The 15,909-nt window shown below is 34.3% G+C and overlaps 3 protein-coding genes across 3 annotated transcripts; 2 read left to right on the top strand and 1 right to left on the bottom strand.

Annotated features, from left to right (window-relative positions):
- Positions 1–359: 359 nt before the first annotated feature.
- On the top strand, positions 360–3,052 carry LOC101267878 (protein JINGUBANG-like). The gene is made up of 2 exons (XM_004252731.5): positions 360–897; positions 1,988–3,052. Exons 1-2 carry the CDS (start codon positions 496–498, stop codon positions 2,804–2,806), a joined length of 1,221 nt encoding a protein of 406 aa, XP_004252779.2. The 5' UTR covers positions 360–495; the 3' UTR covers positions 2,807–3,052.
- Positions 3,053–3,612: 560 nt separating this feature from the next.
- LOC101267593 (xanthotoxin 5-hydroxylase CYP82C4) lies at positions 3,613–6,010 on the bottom strand. Its single transcript, XM_004252730.5, has 3 exons — positions 5,457–6,010; positions 4,904–5,345; positions 3,613–4,358 (listed from the first exon to the last, which is right to left on the bottom strand). Exons 1-3 carry the CDS (start codon positions 5,972–5,974, stop codon positions 3,735–3,737), a joined length of 1,584 nt encoding a protein of 527 aa, XP_004252778.1. The 5' UTR covers positions 5,975–6,010; the 3' UTR covers positions 3,613–3,734.
- A 1,194-nt stretch (positions 6,011–7,204) lies between these two features.
- Positions 7,205–14,887, top strand: LOC101267298 (uncharacterized). The gene is made up of 7 exons (XM_004252729.3): positions 7,205–7,432; positions 9,817–9,886; positions 10,130–10,195; positions 11,044–11,158; positions 12,421–12,536; positions 12,757–12,881; positions 14,479–14,887. Exons 1-7 carry the CDS (start codon positions 7,356–7,358, stop codon positions 14,600–14,602), a joined length of 693 nt encoding a protein of 230 aa, XP_004252777.1. The 5' UTR covers positions 7,205–7,355; the 3' UTR covers positions 14,603–14,887.
- The last annotated feature ends 1,022 nt before the right edge of the window (positions 14,888–15,909 follow it).

Here is a 15,909-nt window from a genome sequence, read left to right as displayed (position 1 = left end):
GAATTACGATTGCAGTTAAAAAATTATCTCACTTCATAACTCATAAGTTAAAACCCTAGCAAACCAAGAAAATTAGCTCGCTCGATTACGCCTTTTAAAATTGAAATGAACGATTCAAAAATAAACCGTTATATAAATTTCTGACTCTAGAACTATCGATATATTTATCTAATATCTTATCACCCCTTCATTTCCATTCCTATATTATTATTATAAATTTCATAATATTTAAAAATTAAAAAAAAAACATTCTTTCTTTTTCCCCTCCTTCCATATTCCCTACAAAACCTCTCATCCACTCTCTCAAAATTCATTAATTTTCTTTTCCATCTTTTCTTCTCATATTTTAAACATAAAAAAAAAATCTCTTTCTTTTTCTTTTATGGTGGAAAAAACAACTAGAATGTCAAATACAACAAACAAAATAAATCCATAATCCACCACAATTTCCAAAAAAAAAAAAAATTAAAAAAAAATCCCTTTCATCTTATAAACATGTCATCTACTACGAATAACGACGATGAATTTAACGTTCAAAAAAGTAAATTTTCGGAGTATGATCGTGTTAGTTGTGAAAATTCTCCTATGAATATGTCACCATGGAACCAAAGTTGTAATTTAAATGCTACAAATGATGATGATAACGATGATGTTACGAAAAATAATCGTAAAATTTGTTTAATTGGTTCACTTGTACGTGAAGAAGGACATATTTATTCTTTAGCTACGAAAAATGATCTTCTTTATACCGGATCTGATAGCAAAAATATACGTGTATGGAAAGATATGAAGGAATTTTCAGCTTTTAAATCAAATAGTGGACTTGTTAAAGCTATTATTATTTCAGGAGATAAAATATTTACCGGTCATCAAGATGGAAAAGTTCGTGTTTGGAAGGTACTGTTGAATTATGTGATCATCTCGTTTAAATTTCAAACATATATACTATTTCTTTTTTAAAAAAATAGTAATACTATTATTTGTTTGATTATGTTATATTTCAACATGTTTCTTGATCATGTGTTGGTTTATTTTAGAAAAAAAGGACAAATATACCCTTTAACTATCGTAAATGGTATGCAGATAACCTCCGTCATATTTTACGGACATTGATGCTCTTGCCGTCCAAAAACTAGACCATATATACCTTTTATACTAACGAACATACACATCTCATAATCTTATCCACCTATCCGACATCGGATCGATGGATGAGATTGTGCCACGTGTCTCTATTTGGACTTCCGTTAGAGTTAAGGGCATATACACTCTAGTTTTTGGATTGTAGGGATAACAATGTCCCTAAAGCATTACGAAGGATATCTGCATATCATTTGCGATTGTTCGGGAGTATATTTGTCTTTTTTACCTTTATTTTATTTTTTTATGGGAAAAAGCATGTGAAAAATTGTTTTGATAATGGATGGCGGTGAGAATTGTACCAGGACAACCTCTTGTCTTGTAATGAGTTGGAGTTCAATTGAAACCCCCTCTTCGAAAAATTATACCGTGTTAATAGAGTAGAAATAATTGAAGTTTTGTTTGTATATATAACTTTTTTTCTTAATTTATGTGTTAGTATTTGTTTGTACATAGGTCTTTATTAATCATTTGTTATTTGTATGACTATAAATGTATCTGGTTAAGAATAAAATGAGAATTCAAATTGTTTTTAAATATGAAAAGGTAATATTTCACATAAACTGAAACAGAGAAAATCTATAAAAAAATTTGAAACTTTTTGTTATAAGAAAGTCTAGACTATTTTGATCAAGGGTTGCTCGCCTTTTGTTCCTACATGCGTGAACGTGTTTAAGTTTCCCTGTATGTGGTTCTCGTCCATCCTTTCTGAGGCGCTTTTTGTGACTCGGCATGAGATAAAAAAGGCGGAACTTCCTAAATGTTTTTGCATTTTCTCAAATTCATACTTTTTATAAACTCGTATGACCAGCTCATCTAAAAGTTACGAGACTTTATATCTGAACAGGTGCAACCTAACAATCCTAGTAGTTTCAAGCCTGCTGGAACTCTACCAACATTCTTTGACATTTTCAAGGCTTCAATTAGGCCAAGCAATTACTTCATGTCAGCAAAACACAACAAAGCTTCAATTTGGATCAAACATTGGGATGCAATATCTTGTTTAAGCATGGATCATAATCATGGCCTATTGTACTCTGCATCATGGGACAGAACATTCAAAGTATGGAGAGCAGACAGTTCAAAATGTCTCGAATCAGTCAAAGCACACGAAGACGCTGTTAATTCAGTCGTAGCTAGTGCTGATGGCGTTGTCTATACCGGTTCAGCTGATGGTACTGTCAAGATATGGCAAAGAGAGTTCACACCTAAGACGATACGACATGTTTTGGTTCACACACTTTTGAATCAGGAGTGTGCTGTGACTGCGTTAGCCGTTAACAAGTCTGGTTCTGTTGTGTACTGTGGTTCATCTGATGGTGTTGTGAACTTTTGGGAAAAAGAGAAGAAGAGTTGGACACATGGTGGTGTACTAAAAGGTCATAAGTTGGCTGTGTTGTGTCTTGAATCAGCTGGTAATCTTGTGTTTAGTGGATCAGCAGATAAGAACATTTGTGTTTGGAGAAAAGAAGGTTGTGTTCATACATGTTTGTCTATGTTGACAGGACACAATGGACCTGTCAAATGTTTGGCTGTTGAACAAGATAAAGAATCAACAACAAGTGATAAAAAATGGGTACTTTATAGTGGGAGTCTTGATAAGTCTGTCAAAGTTTGGAGTGTTTCTGAAATGGCACCAATTATGCACAATGGAGAGGTTCAATAGATGTTGTAATTTGTCTATGTTGCTTGGGGTGCGTGTCGGGGTCTGCAAAAGTAGTGCGGCATTGAAAGTGAAGAGTCTGAGCAACTTAGGTATGTTTGAAAAAGTGTTTGATGTGTGTTGTGTGTTGTGTTTTTCATACACTCTTTTGGAAAGAGAGAAGATTTGTTGGGGGTTATGGAAAAATGTAAAATTGTAAGATATGTAACAATTAAATGGTGTGTAAATTTGTTGGCCATTGGTTTCTTATATTATATAAGTATATAATTTTTTTGGTATGTAATGTTCTTTTTCACATGTTGAACAAGGGGTAGTACAAGAATATTCACCTGTTGTCCATGGAGTACGCCTTTTACGCTCCGACGAATGTTTGTGTTAGTCTGTCTCGAGAGGTTTGGGTTCTGACGAACGTTAGTGTTAGTCTTTGTTTCGAAAAATATAACTAGTTTTGAGTTTGATTCAAGAAAGAATCGTTGTGGTAGTTTGACGTCTAGCATAGAAATAGTTTTACTGATGAATCGTTTAAATGAGGATTAGTACAGGAATATTCACCTAGTGTCAATTGAATACGCCTTTCAACCTGATTTTCCGCTCTGACTCACTTTCTATGAACGAACCTTGTAGAGCAACCCTATTAGGTTTTTTGAGGGATTGGTTTCTAACCAATGTTTGTAATACTCTTTGTTTTGAAAAATATAACTAGTTTTGAGTTCGATTCAAGAAAGAAGAAGAATTGTTATACAGTTTGACATCTAGTATAGAAATAGTTTTAGTGATGAATCGTCTAAATGAACGAGAACAAAGCAGAATAGATAAAGAAATTACATATATTATGAAATGAAAGGTACAAACTTGTATTATTATGCGATAGAAAGGAGGGGTTAATCGATCAACTTGAACTGGTTGATTCTAACGATCGATAACATATGCATCAACAACCATAGAGGTTGGCACTAAGGCGCGGAGCAACGAGAACATCCAATGGCGTTGCTTTAGGTATAGTCAACCCCGGGCTCTCGGTCAAGTCAATAGGTTGATCGTCAATAGGCTTAGTAAACTCAAAAGCATGAAGAATACGCGCCAATGTCAAATGAAGAACTTGTAGAGCCAAAGACGCACCAGGACAAGATCGTCTACCAGAACCAAAGGGAATGAGCTCGAAATCTTTACCTTTCACATCAACGTTACTCGTCAAGAATCTATCTGGATTGAAACAATTAGGGTTTTCCCAAATTCTTGGATCTCTTTGTATTTTCCACACATTTACTATTAATCTAGTACCAGGGGTAATTTTATAGCCACTAATTTCACAATTATCCATTGCTTCTCTTGGTCCTAATAATGGACCAGCAGGGTATAAACGTAACGTTTCTTTAATAATAGCTTGAATATAAATTAAATTATTTATGTCTGATTCATCAATTTGTCTATTTTTTCCAATATGATTATCAATTTCTTCTTGTGCTTTTCTTAATATTTTAGGATTATTTAGTAGTAATGAAATGGCCCATGTTAGTGTCCCTGCTGTTGTGTCACTCCCTCCAAGAATAAGTGCCTACACAAAAAAAAAACATGTAAATATCAGGCGCGGATTCTCGAAAACTCAGTAACTTTTGTATGAATAAAAATATCGTTGAGAACCATGCTCTTGTTCTCGTGACAGAAAGATAAAACCTACGTAAGCTTTGTTGCTCCCTTCGGTGAGCAAGGAGAGTTAAATTCGTCATATATATAAATTTTACACATCGTATCGATCTAAAGGTAACTATACATTTACAACTACGTCACACAGATATAACGATATATGTGTTAAAAAAGGGTAAAGGTCAAAATTGCCCCTTAACTATTAAAAATTAGGACTATTATACCCTTTATGTTTTGATTTTAGTCCAAAGAACTCCTAAAATTGGCAACTTGACAATAAGTAATATAGCATTACAACAACTATATACTATACTAATAGTGATTTTTTTTAAAAAAATGTTTTAAAATTTGAATTACGTAGATAAAATACTTTGAACGATACATATACCACGTTAGTCTCTTGATAAATATATCACGTATAATTAAAATTAGACTTTTTTGAACTCGAGAACATACCAGGCAAGTAGACTTGATACTTGTATCAGCATCATATGGAAAATTAGAGAGTCTACCTTCTTCTTCTAGTGATAACATAACATCGATAAAATCTTGTACCGCGGAATCAGTAGTACTCTTTGCTTCAATACTTGTACATTTTCGTTTTTCTCGATGTTCTTTTAACCATCCTTCGAGTATAAAATCAAGCTCTTTAGCTGTTTTTTTCATGGCTTTTTCATGTCCATTTATATCCAAAAAACCTAAAATTGGAAATGCATCTGATGGTACAAAAATTCCAATTAAATGAAAAAATTGATTTATTGCTTTTTGACATCTTCTAGCTTCATCATCGTTATCACACGTTGCTCCGGCGCCAAAATAACGTTTTCCGGCTACCATTCTAACGATAACGTTTAGGGTTAAGTCCTCGAACCACCTTTTGAGCTCTACCAGTATTGGTCTGCGAGTTTAAAGGTGTTAAAGTTAGGTCGTGATATAATAAAAAGTACAAAATTTGAATGTTATATCATAATGACCATCTATTTGTTAATTTTGACTTAACTAAGTTTACCTGTCAGAATTGTTATCGACCCATAATTTGTATAACGCTTGGATCCCCATATCCACTTCGGACACTTGAACATACTTGAGGGTATCAAGTCTTCGATTTGATAAAAGTTCAAACATTGCAATTTTTCTCATCTCGCGCCAAAAAGGGCTATAAGGTGCGAACCCGAAAACCGCATAACCATAGCCCATATGTTTTGCAGCCACAGTTGTGGGCCGGCTGGCTAAGGCCTTGTCATTCAAAGTAAAACATTCTTTAGCCATTTCCCAACTACTAACCACAAAGGCTCGGCGAGTGCCGAGCCTTAGATTAAATGCTGGCCCATAATTATCGGCCATGGCACCGAGCGTTCGATATAGAAGTTGATCTGTGCCGCCTAATAAGGGGAGATGGCCGATTATGGGCCAGGCACCAGCTGGCTCGGGTGCTTGTTTCGAAGTAGAGCAGTTTTTATTTTTTTTGAAAATAAAATATAAGAAAATAAGTACTCCAATGAGTGGTATATAGGAAGAGGTATCCATAATTTGGATTGAATATTTTGTGAAATGAAAGAAATTTAAGTTAATTATAAGGGAAATTTTGAATCAATTTATAGGTTTATTTTAACAACTTTATTTAGTTATATAGCATGAAGCATTCTCTTAAAACTTAATGGCATGGTGCATGTTTTAGTCTTTTAATTTTCATTGACTTAATAGAGTATTTGTTTACCATATGTCACGTTGATGACTTTGTTATTTAGAATATATATATATATATTAGGTTTAGAAACTACTTTTAAACTTCAAGTTGTTTGAGTGTGTATATATATTAGGGAATGCTTTATCATAATATGAAATTTTTCGGCATAAATTTAGAAGTAATTGGGCTCTAATATGGATATTCGACATTGATTGAGAAATGAGTTTTTTAAAAAAAAAAGTATTTGTGAGTAAGACTAGTTTTTACCTATACATTCATATACCGTAGTGTCGCTTTAAGTATAATATTTGTTTTGATTGTTATTTAAAGTTTACTATATTGTATTGTTAAACTCATTGTTATGTAACAATAATGAAAATTGTCAGTTTATATAATATCCAATTTGATGTGATCAGGTCGTAATCTTATTTACTTTACCTTATCTCGCCTTGCAAATATTATTATATAATATTTCTTTTTTACTTTTTATCCTACTTCCTATTTTATTTTATAATAATTCTACATCATATCCTATTTTAATGAAACCATAATTCCAAAAGGTATAACAATGACTGGTACAATGTATAATCTATCTAAACGTTACGTCCATCAAATAAATATACTATAATACAATATGAAATAGTAAGTAATAACCATCCAAATAAAGGCGTACGTAGTCTTTCAACTACGAATTAATTTGAATCTATAACTTCCAACATAAATACACACTCTCTCTCTCTCATATGTATATAATAATCTGTTAAATCCTAATAAATATTAGATCTACGCTCATAATATTAACGTCATAATGATATCAATGCTAAAGATCTTAAAAGTTGAATCTATTATAATTAAAAAAAAAATCTTGAATTCACTTGTATCTATACAAGCTATTAGTAACATAATAACATCACGTGGTAGCCGACAATAAGGTCAAAAGTTCAAAATAATCCACATCCGAGATCATTCTCGTAAAATACACCCGAAAAGTCGTTACCCCTACCCCCCACCCCCACCTCCACCAACCTCCCTTTTTCTTTCAAAATCTAAATTTAAAAGCCCACCAAACCAAATCAACCAAACATTGGCCCAAAAGAGAAAGTGAATGAAAAAGCCCATATTAAGCCCAAAAAAAACACCTGAAAGACAAAAACACACACAAAAAACTTTGCCTTGAGATCTCCTCTACTGATCCAAACAAGGAAGAAGAAGAAGAAGAAGATGACGGTTTTCCACTTCTTCAACTGTGCAATCCTTACATTCGGACCTCATGCTGTCTATTACTCAGCAACCCCTTTGTAAGTTTTTTGCTAAAAACTTAGTTTTTTCAATGATATTTTATCTACAATTTGGTCTTTTTTTTTGTTTTCAATTCCCATGTTTTTGATTTTGGGGTTTCATGTTAAGCAATTTAATGACCTGTATTAACTTTTGTATGGTTTTCTGGCTTCTGGGTATGCATTGTATTTAGTATTTCTTGCTTCTATGAGTTGATTTGATTTTTTTTTCAAGAATCGATTTTGATCTCCTTATATGAAATTTTGGTGTTTTTTTTCCATTCCCATGTTTTTGATTGGGTGATTTTGTTTGGGGTCTCATGTTTTGTGTTTATAGGCAATTTAATGAACTCTTGTATGATTTACTGGTGTATTGAATTTAGTATTTTTTAATTATAGGAGTTAATGTTTAAGTATAAGTCAAATTATTAGATGTTATCTTTTATAGGTTATGATTAAACATTGTTATTGGTTATGAGTTAAAATTAATTGTGAGCAGCTGTTATCGATTCTTAAGTGTTTTATCATGATATCTGAAGTTTTAAGTTTATTTTTAGTCTGATGTTTAGTGTTAATTGGCAATTTAATGATCTGTGTTGACTCTTATTTGATTTTCTGGTTACTGGGTATGCATTGAATTTTTAGTACTCCCTCTTGTTTCGATTTGTTTGTTTGGTTTGGACTTCGTGCGAAATTTAAGAAAGTAAAGTCGGTTTTTGAATCTTGTGGTTTTAAACTAATAGATACGTAGAATGTATCAAAATGTCCTTTAATCGTGTGGTCTTGAATATGTCACGTGGAGACTTACAATTAAAGAGTTGCCAAAAAGAGAGAATAGACATTCCTTTTTTGAAACGGAGGGAGTATCTTTTAGTTCTAGGAGTTAATGTTAAGCAGTGAGAAGATTTTTTGATTGATAGTATTAGTCAAATTATTCAAAAGATGTTGTCTTTATAGGTTATGATTAAAACATTGTTATTAGTTATGGCTTAAAATTCATTCTTTTACTTTAATCATGAGCCCCTGTTATCAATTCTTAGGTGTTTTATCATGATATCTGAAGTTTCAAGTGTATTTTTTTTTATCAGGGTAGGATGCAGGGCTTTGGGTGGGGGTTCCTTGGAACCCAGTAAATTTTTACGTAGGTTCAGAAATTCAGTATCTTTATTGAAAAATTTATGTTGGAAACCCGTTAACAAATTAGCCTCTTGGTCCAGTGGTAGAATTGAAACCGGCTTATGCTTTGATGCCCTCCTTATCGAGGGTTCAAATCCCTTTGGGCACTAATCATAACTTTAGATGTCAGGAACCCATAACTTTTAAATCCATATCCACCTCTACTTTTTATCATGCTTAAGTAGCAAAAGTTTGTGCAAAAAAATGATGTATTTATTTGTTAAGTGCATGAGCTAGGTAAGGTTTTTCAATACTATGATTTTGTCTGTTATGAATGATTTTTTTTTTTTGAAAAGGCAAGTAGTATTGATAACAAATCTAGCACAAAGAAAGTACAGTAAATATATCAGAAAAAGTCAACCATGGCTATCTACACTAAAGATTCTATGAATCGTAACAGTGTATCTGCATCATTACTAAGTCCATTTTACACCAAACAGAGACCAAAAGAATACAGTAAGACTTGATTTTCCTGATTTAGTTCCTCTGTCCATGGAAGCATCTTCTATTTCTCTCCTCCCAAATGCTCCATCATATTGCAGCAGGTGTAGAATTCCAGTGTCTCCTCAAAATATTTAGGCAATCCTTTTCTATTCCAGCACAGGAGAGTCTGTTGTGAATGATATCGTGGTGGATCAGCTTTATTTTGTTCTAATAGTTCAAGCAGGTGACTGTAGCCATCGGTTTATCTGATTAATGTTTGGTCAAGCTTATAAATATACACACACATCTATGTTGCCTGGTTTCTTTAGAAATGTTTACAGGTGCGTGTGGGATTCTCCAAAAGTAAAGCATTTTTGGAGAATCCAACACGGGCGCGACAACATTTTTGGAGAGTCCAAGCAAACATAGATCTACAGATATACTTATGCTGCTAGGCTTGTTTAATCTTCTTCCCTATATTATCTTGTTTAGACTTAAATATCTGAAACTGATACTTGATAAAATTATATTTCCTCATTTGTTTTCTTGTTATGGATTCAAAAGTTAGTCAAATTGGACTGTTGTTATGTATAATATAATTCTCTGTCCTCCTTGAGTGAGTTGTTCTAGTATGTTCCTTTTTCTATTTAATCTATGATTTTAGAATCAAGTCAATCTAATCATTTGTGACACATTCCATGACATGGAAGGGAGGTCTCTATAAACCAATACCGTATTTTTAACAGAAGTTTTCTGTTTTTTAAGGAAATTTGAACAGAAGTTGAAACTATGATGTTTTTATGCAGGTCTGAGTATGACACACTGTGGACTTCAATAAAATCTGCGGTTGTTTACCTTTTTACCGCACTAGTTAAGGTAACTGATTATGCCATTAGTCCATGACCATTGATCAAACTAGTTTTACTTGATGGAATTAGCTTTTCCCAATAAAAATATGAAGAAAAAGAAGCTGAGAGATGAATTAAGTTTTACCTCCGTATACCAATTTAACCAGAAAAAATGCCTAAGAATATAAACTTAATTTCCTGGTTGTTACTTTTGTTAGTTTTATTCCTTAATATATCCCATCGTGCTCATTTAGATTCTTTTCCTTTTCAGCTAGTTTGTCTAGCAACATTTCTTAATGTATCTGAAAGTGAAAGCGACAATTTTGATCCATATCAGGTATTTCATTATCCCTCTTCTAATATGTTTCTTTTATCATAGTGACCATCATGGTCACTATCATCTTATTTTTGGCATTTTAGCTGTTGTTTTGCTGTCAAGGACGGGTTTTTTTTTGAAACTGCTCTCGTACAATCATAATTGAATTTAACTGTCTTTAGAGTTTAGACGACACATCTTTCAAGGTTTGGTGAAGTGTAGGTTTGCAGTATAGACTGAGCTTGAAGTACTTTTGAATCTTCTTTTTCTTAAACCATCCTTTTCCCAACCATTTGATTTTATCCATGTAGGATCTACCAGTCTCTCCTCTTTTTTTTTTTGATTCCTTCAAAGACCAGATATATGTCCTGTCGAGCAATCACTTGAAAACCCCTCAGAGTTGGATGACATGAGAAACTGGTACTTGGTGAGAAACACTCAACTGGAACCCACAAAGCTACCCATTCCAATTCTCTTTTCGTTGCTTCAACATGAAAGGAGGAATGTTTGTTTTGGTTTCCTTGCCTAGGAATTGAATCTGCGCTGATCACAATGATAAACCAAAACAAAGAGGAACTCAAAGCATTAAGGCTGATTCTGTTGAAACTAATGAGAGGACAATGTTTTTACATTGTACCATTTTACAAAAATTCGGCTCAATGATGAATCAAATGGTCAATGTGTGTTTTTTTCATGTGGTCCATACACTAATAACTTTTCAATGGAGGTTGATCTTTGGTGTAATTTCTTGATGTATAGAAAAAAAAAATTCAAACTTTTTTGCAATTTAATATGGTTTTGCGTTAGTATATTATTAAGAGCAAAATTTGCTAATAGCTGATCATAAGCTGCTCCTTCCCTTTTTATAGGAATTGTTGAAGGCTTTATTTGGCTTTATCGAAGTTGCAGGCCTATATTTTGCATTGACACAGTTGACCCACAGAAATATTTCCCAGAATCATAAGTTTCAAGCTGTTGGACTAGGTGAGTATGATTTATTTCTTCCTGAAATAACATGCCTTGGTCAAATTTTGATTACTGGGTTAGTAAACCTATTTAGCATGACAAGTCAGTTGGAAATCCAGCAATTGAGAATTAGTTGTTTCAAAATGCTGGCAGACATAATTTGGCGAATACCTGTTTTAATTGGTTCACTGGATAAGGTAAAAGAGTATTTATAAAATGGAAGGCAGATGATAATGGGGTATCATCGCCTGAAGTAACACTTTAACTGTGCTAACTTTCGATAACCGTTTGCGTGCTTGAAGCTTTTGGCTATATGAGAAGATAGTATGTTATTAAGTTATGGTCAGTATCAGTGGCGGATCCAGAATTTTTTTAGTAATGGGTGCTAAATTATTTGTAATTTGAAGTTGGTACTAAAATGGGTGTTCAATTTACATATTCATACAAATTCCTAGGTTATTTTTATAATAATACTGTTGTTGTCTAAGTTACCATTTTCAAAAAACATAATACTGTTGTTGTCTCCCAAATGTAATGGGTGCTCAAGCACCCATACACTTGAATGTGCATCCACCACTGGCCAGTATGACTACCTAAATCATGAACTATACTTTGTTCCAACTTCCAAGACATGAGTTGTTTAACCTGAGACCATGGGAAAACGAGTATCTTGTCTTGTACCATTGTTAGGATTACAATGCCCACCTAACAGCTTTCCTACATGTTTTGCCAGTGAGACAGAAAACCATGTCATGATTGTTTAGCAAAGTTGTGAATTGTGAATTGAACTGAGTTGCTACCAAATATATTCGACTTAATAGAAATTGGATTACTGTCTTTCTCATTGACAGCACTTCTTGTGAAAGTTTGTTAAAGCACAAACTTGAATAGGTAAAGTCATGTTGCCTCATTTCAAATATTATTAAAGGTGCAGGCATTAGTGGTCAAAAGAGTCGTACGATTGAGAATGAGAGTTCCAATGGCAGTATTTGCAGCTTAAGAAGTGGAGACATGGCAATAGTATTTTCTCGTTTGTTGGACATAATTCTTAGTTGCATCATGGTGATCTTATTGTGGTACACTGATTCTCATAAAAATGAAATTCTAGATGAGAGACATAGATCTTCCAACATTGTGACCCTTTAAAATATTTTTGTGAAGTTAAACCAAGGAGTAGCAATTGAAACAAATGTACATATCAAAAAGAAAAAGAAAGAATAGTTTCCTTTGAAATTGCTGCAACTTTCTTGCTTCTAACGTCATTGTTTTTGTATTCACAGGGTGGGCTTTTGCTGATTCTGTTCTGCATAGACTGGTACCTCTTTGGTTTGGTGCTAGAGGATTGGAGTTTACATGGGACTACATCTTGCAAGGCCTAGAAGCAAATGCAAATTTGGTAGAATTTTATTCTTCATGGTCAATTTATTAGCTTTTGCAGTGTAGCACCTCCTTCCCCTCAAAATGCCCAACCCTGTTATCCCATCTCCCACACCCAAAAGAAAAGAAGGAAGAGGGAAGAGAGAACATCACCGTTATTTAGTATAACGTATTACTATGCAGCATGGAGTTGAGATGAAGACTTTTTGACCAACATTTGGTCTTATTTCTTTGTTCAGGTTTTCAGTATATCACTAGCAGCATTGGGTTCTCTTATGTGGCTTCGGAAAAACAAACCCAAGACTTTGATACCTATCATATATGCATGTGCTGGGATTGTGGCAACAATGCCAACCATAACCAGGTCTGTTTTTCTTATTATAGTAAATTAATCCAGAATGAATGCAAATATCAATTAGCTGCTTCACTGAGTGGAGAAGGGTAGAGGGGTAGGCCCATTGTCCCCGAGTTTGAAATGGTGTAGTCGGTTCTAAGGGGTGTGACCCACATAGGTCTCTCTAAAAAATTTGAAACAATTTAGTAGCTGTTTCACATGAATGAAGCAGTGTAACTTTTGGATTGTAATAGTAAATCCTTCTACTGCCCGAGCAGATGCTTTAGAAGTAGAAAAATTGTGTACAATAATAGTGGATATGGCCGGACACTAAGTTGCTTGGACTCTTCTCTTTTGGTGCCACACCAGTGTTGACACGATGGGTGTGGGAACCATACCGGATCTGGTCAACCAATTTTGGGCACTTTGACCAAAAACGATGGAGAAATTCGGGACTGATTAAAACTAAAGCTGAAGTGAAATTGAAGAAAATGGAATACCTTGTATATAGCAATTTATGTCAGTCCTTTTCCTTTTATCTTCGGGATTCTCCTCTTGATCAATATTTTCTCCTTAGAATATCTAGTAAGTTTTCCATAGAATGTCTCTCACGATTTAGACATTATTGTAACTTTAATTTTAAGTATTTGAATTGTTTTTAGCCGAATTCCCGCACCTGGATCCGTAACCCCGAATCTTAGAATGTGAATCATGAAGGATCTGATCTCTAGATCCGCACCCAAATCTGAGCTGCTTAGGCTGGGAATAAAGAAAATAACAATTATCAAAATGCATTCTGTACAGACCAAGTTAAAAAGAAGTCCATTTTGATCTACATTAGTTGTCTTTATAATAGAAACCAATTCTAGTGTAGGAAATTTCATGTTGTCTTTTCGAACCGTATAAACTTATTAATAGTCTCCAGTGTCTAGTAAGTGCTCCAGTGGCATATTTTTCAATTTTTATATCATATACGAAATTGTATCAATCTTTTTCGTCCCATTTAATTGATCCTCCTGTTTAACAGTCCAAATGGACCACCATCACATTTAGTTGCCCCCACTTTTGATAGTCCTTTCACCCTGTGTGGCCCTTTGCTCATAAATTGCAAAATTATGGCAATTTTAGTCTTAAAACATCAGAAATTGTCCAAGATATTTGTGGATAAACATTTTTTTATGCCCGAGAAACTAAAAAAGAAACTAAATGACATAAAGCCCCCAGGGTTAGCTCAGAGGCAAAGGTTGAGGACTTGTGTCTTGGGTCACAAGTTTGAGCCATGCGTCAAAGCAAACTAATTCCAATTGTTAAGTGGAGAAGGGTAGAAGGGTGGACCCATCATCCCGAGTTTCCAAGGTTGCGGTTGGTCCAAAGGGTTGGCTCCATACGGGTTTCTGAGTCACTAAAAATAAAAAATAACATAAAATGGGATGGACATGGGGTCAGTTTGCATTGCTAAGTTAGCAATTATTTGTCCAGTTCTAATTTGACATGAATATGTAAGCTGAGAACCTGATCCTGGAGCACTAACTTCTCTTTGAAGAAAATAATTGCTTCTATTTTAGTCGTCTTTTTCATGTCTGATTCAAAAAACAATCTTGCTAAGCTACTGCTGTGGTGTTTGCAGTTATCTGAGGCGAGGCTTGGGGTGGCACCTTCCAAAAGTAGTTGGCTTTGAGCTTTTCAGCTCATTGCTGATTGCTTTTATCAGTTGGCAATTGTTTGTTGCATGCCAGAGACCGTCTAACTGAGTTGATTACCCATTGGCTCTTCCTCATGGAAGTTTGCGTATGGTTCTTCAGCAATGAGTATGTTCTATCCGGTATTTGGACTAAAGCTTTTTATGTCCTCCTTTACCATTCACTCTGCAAGTCAGGCTTCATAACCTTAAAATATCTTACGAACAAATTTGACGTGGAGGGATTTCATTGGTTAGCAATTTTGACATGTACTGGTTTATGAAAGATTAGAATATATTGATGAATCATTTGGCGTTTACATGTCTGAATATTTATTACATTTCTGAGTTTCACCAATGATCCGGGAGTGTTCCTGCACAAAAGTGCTTTGTATTGATAGAGTTATTGATTCATTTTTCGCAACGTGTACTGTAGTTTTTTGTGGCTTGGATAGTTACAGCCTACGTGCGTTTGATTGACACAAATTCCATGAGATTATGTTTCAGTAATTTAGAAAGGCAGATTTGGGGATACTCCCCCCCTCCCCCCGAGCGAGGCCACGAGGCTTATGCCCCAGGCTCCCGGACATATGCCTAGAATGCACCCTACGCCCTACACGCGAAACTCGCCCCATGGTTCTTGTGTTCTTATGTTATTCGTGTGTAATTAGCCTTGTAAGTCCTCTTCATAAGTTAATAATATTATGGGTAATTTAAATATTCATGGGCCTTACGCCTCGTCTAGACCTATGTGAAACGCCTCCATCTCTCTTTTCTTTTTTGGGGTTACCCACCCGCTGTTTGGTACCCACATTGGAGCATGACTAGATTCGGATTCGCATCGGAAAGTCCAATATTGGAGGGTAAAGCGTTCCCTAACAAAGGCGACTCTATACCCAAAGAAACTCGAACACGAGATCTCTTGGTTAAGGATGAAGGAGTACTTACTACTCTACCACAACCATGTTGGTCTTCCACCTTTTAAACCCCTGATGTCCCATACGTACATATACGAGTAAACATTTGGAAAACATATATTGATTGTTAATTATCGTCAATGCATCTACAAAAATGTATATTCCCTTTGTCCCAGTTTATATGACTTACTTCCTTTTTTAGTAAATCTCAAAGAGAATGACACATTTCTAAAATCAAGTAACCGTTCAATTTTAAAAAGATCATTTTACCCTTAATGAAATGATTTATAGCCACATCAATATCTATCACTTATTTTAGACCACAATTTTTAAAAGTTCTCATTTTTTTCTTAAATTCTGTGTCAAGTCAAACTAACTCATATAAAATGGGGACAGAAGGAGTATAAAGTTTATAAATTTTTAAATCTCCCTACTTGTTTGTAAAATGATCCATTCATTTTGT

Source organism: Solanum lycopersicum, chromosome 12 (assembly GCF_036512215.1).
Source record: "Solanum lycopersicum chromosome 12, SLM_r2.1".
NCBI classification, from domain to species: Eukaryota; Viridiplantae; Streptophyta; class Magnoliopsida; order Solanales; family Solanaceae; genus Solanum; species Solanum lycopersicum.
Note: the sequence above shows the minus strand (reverse complement) of the source record. Positions and strands in the feature narration are given on the sequence as shown.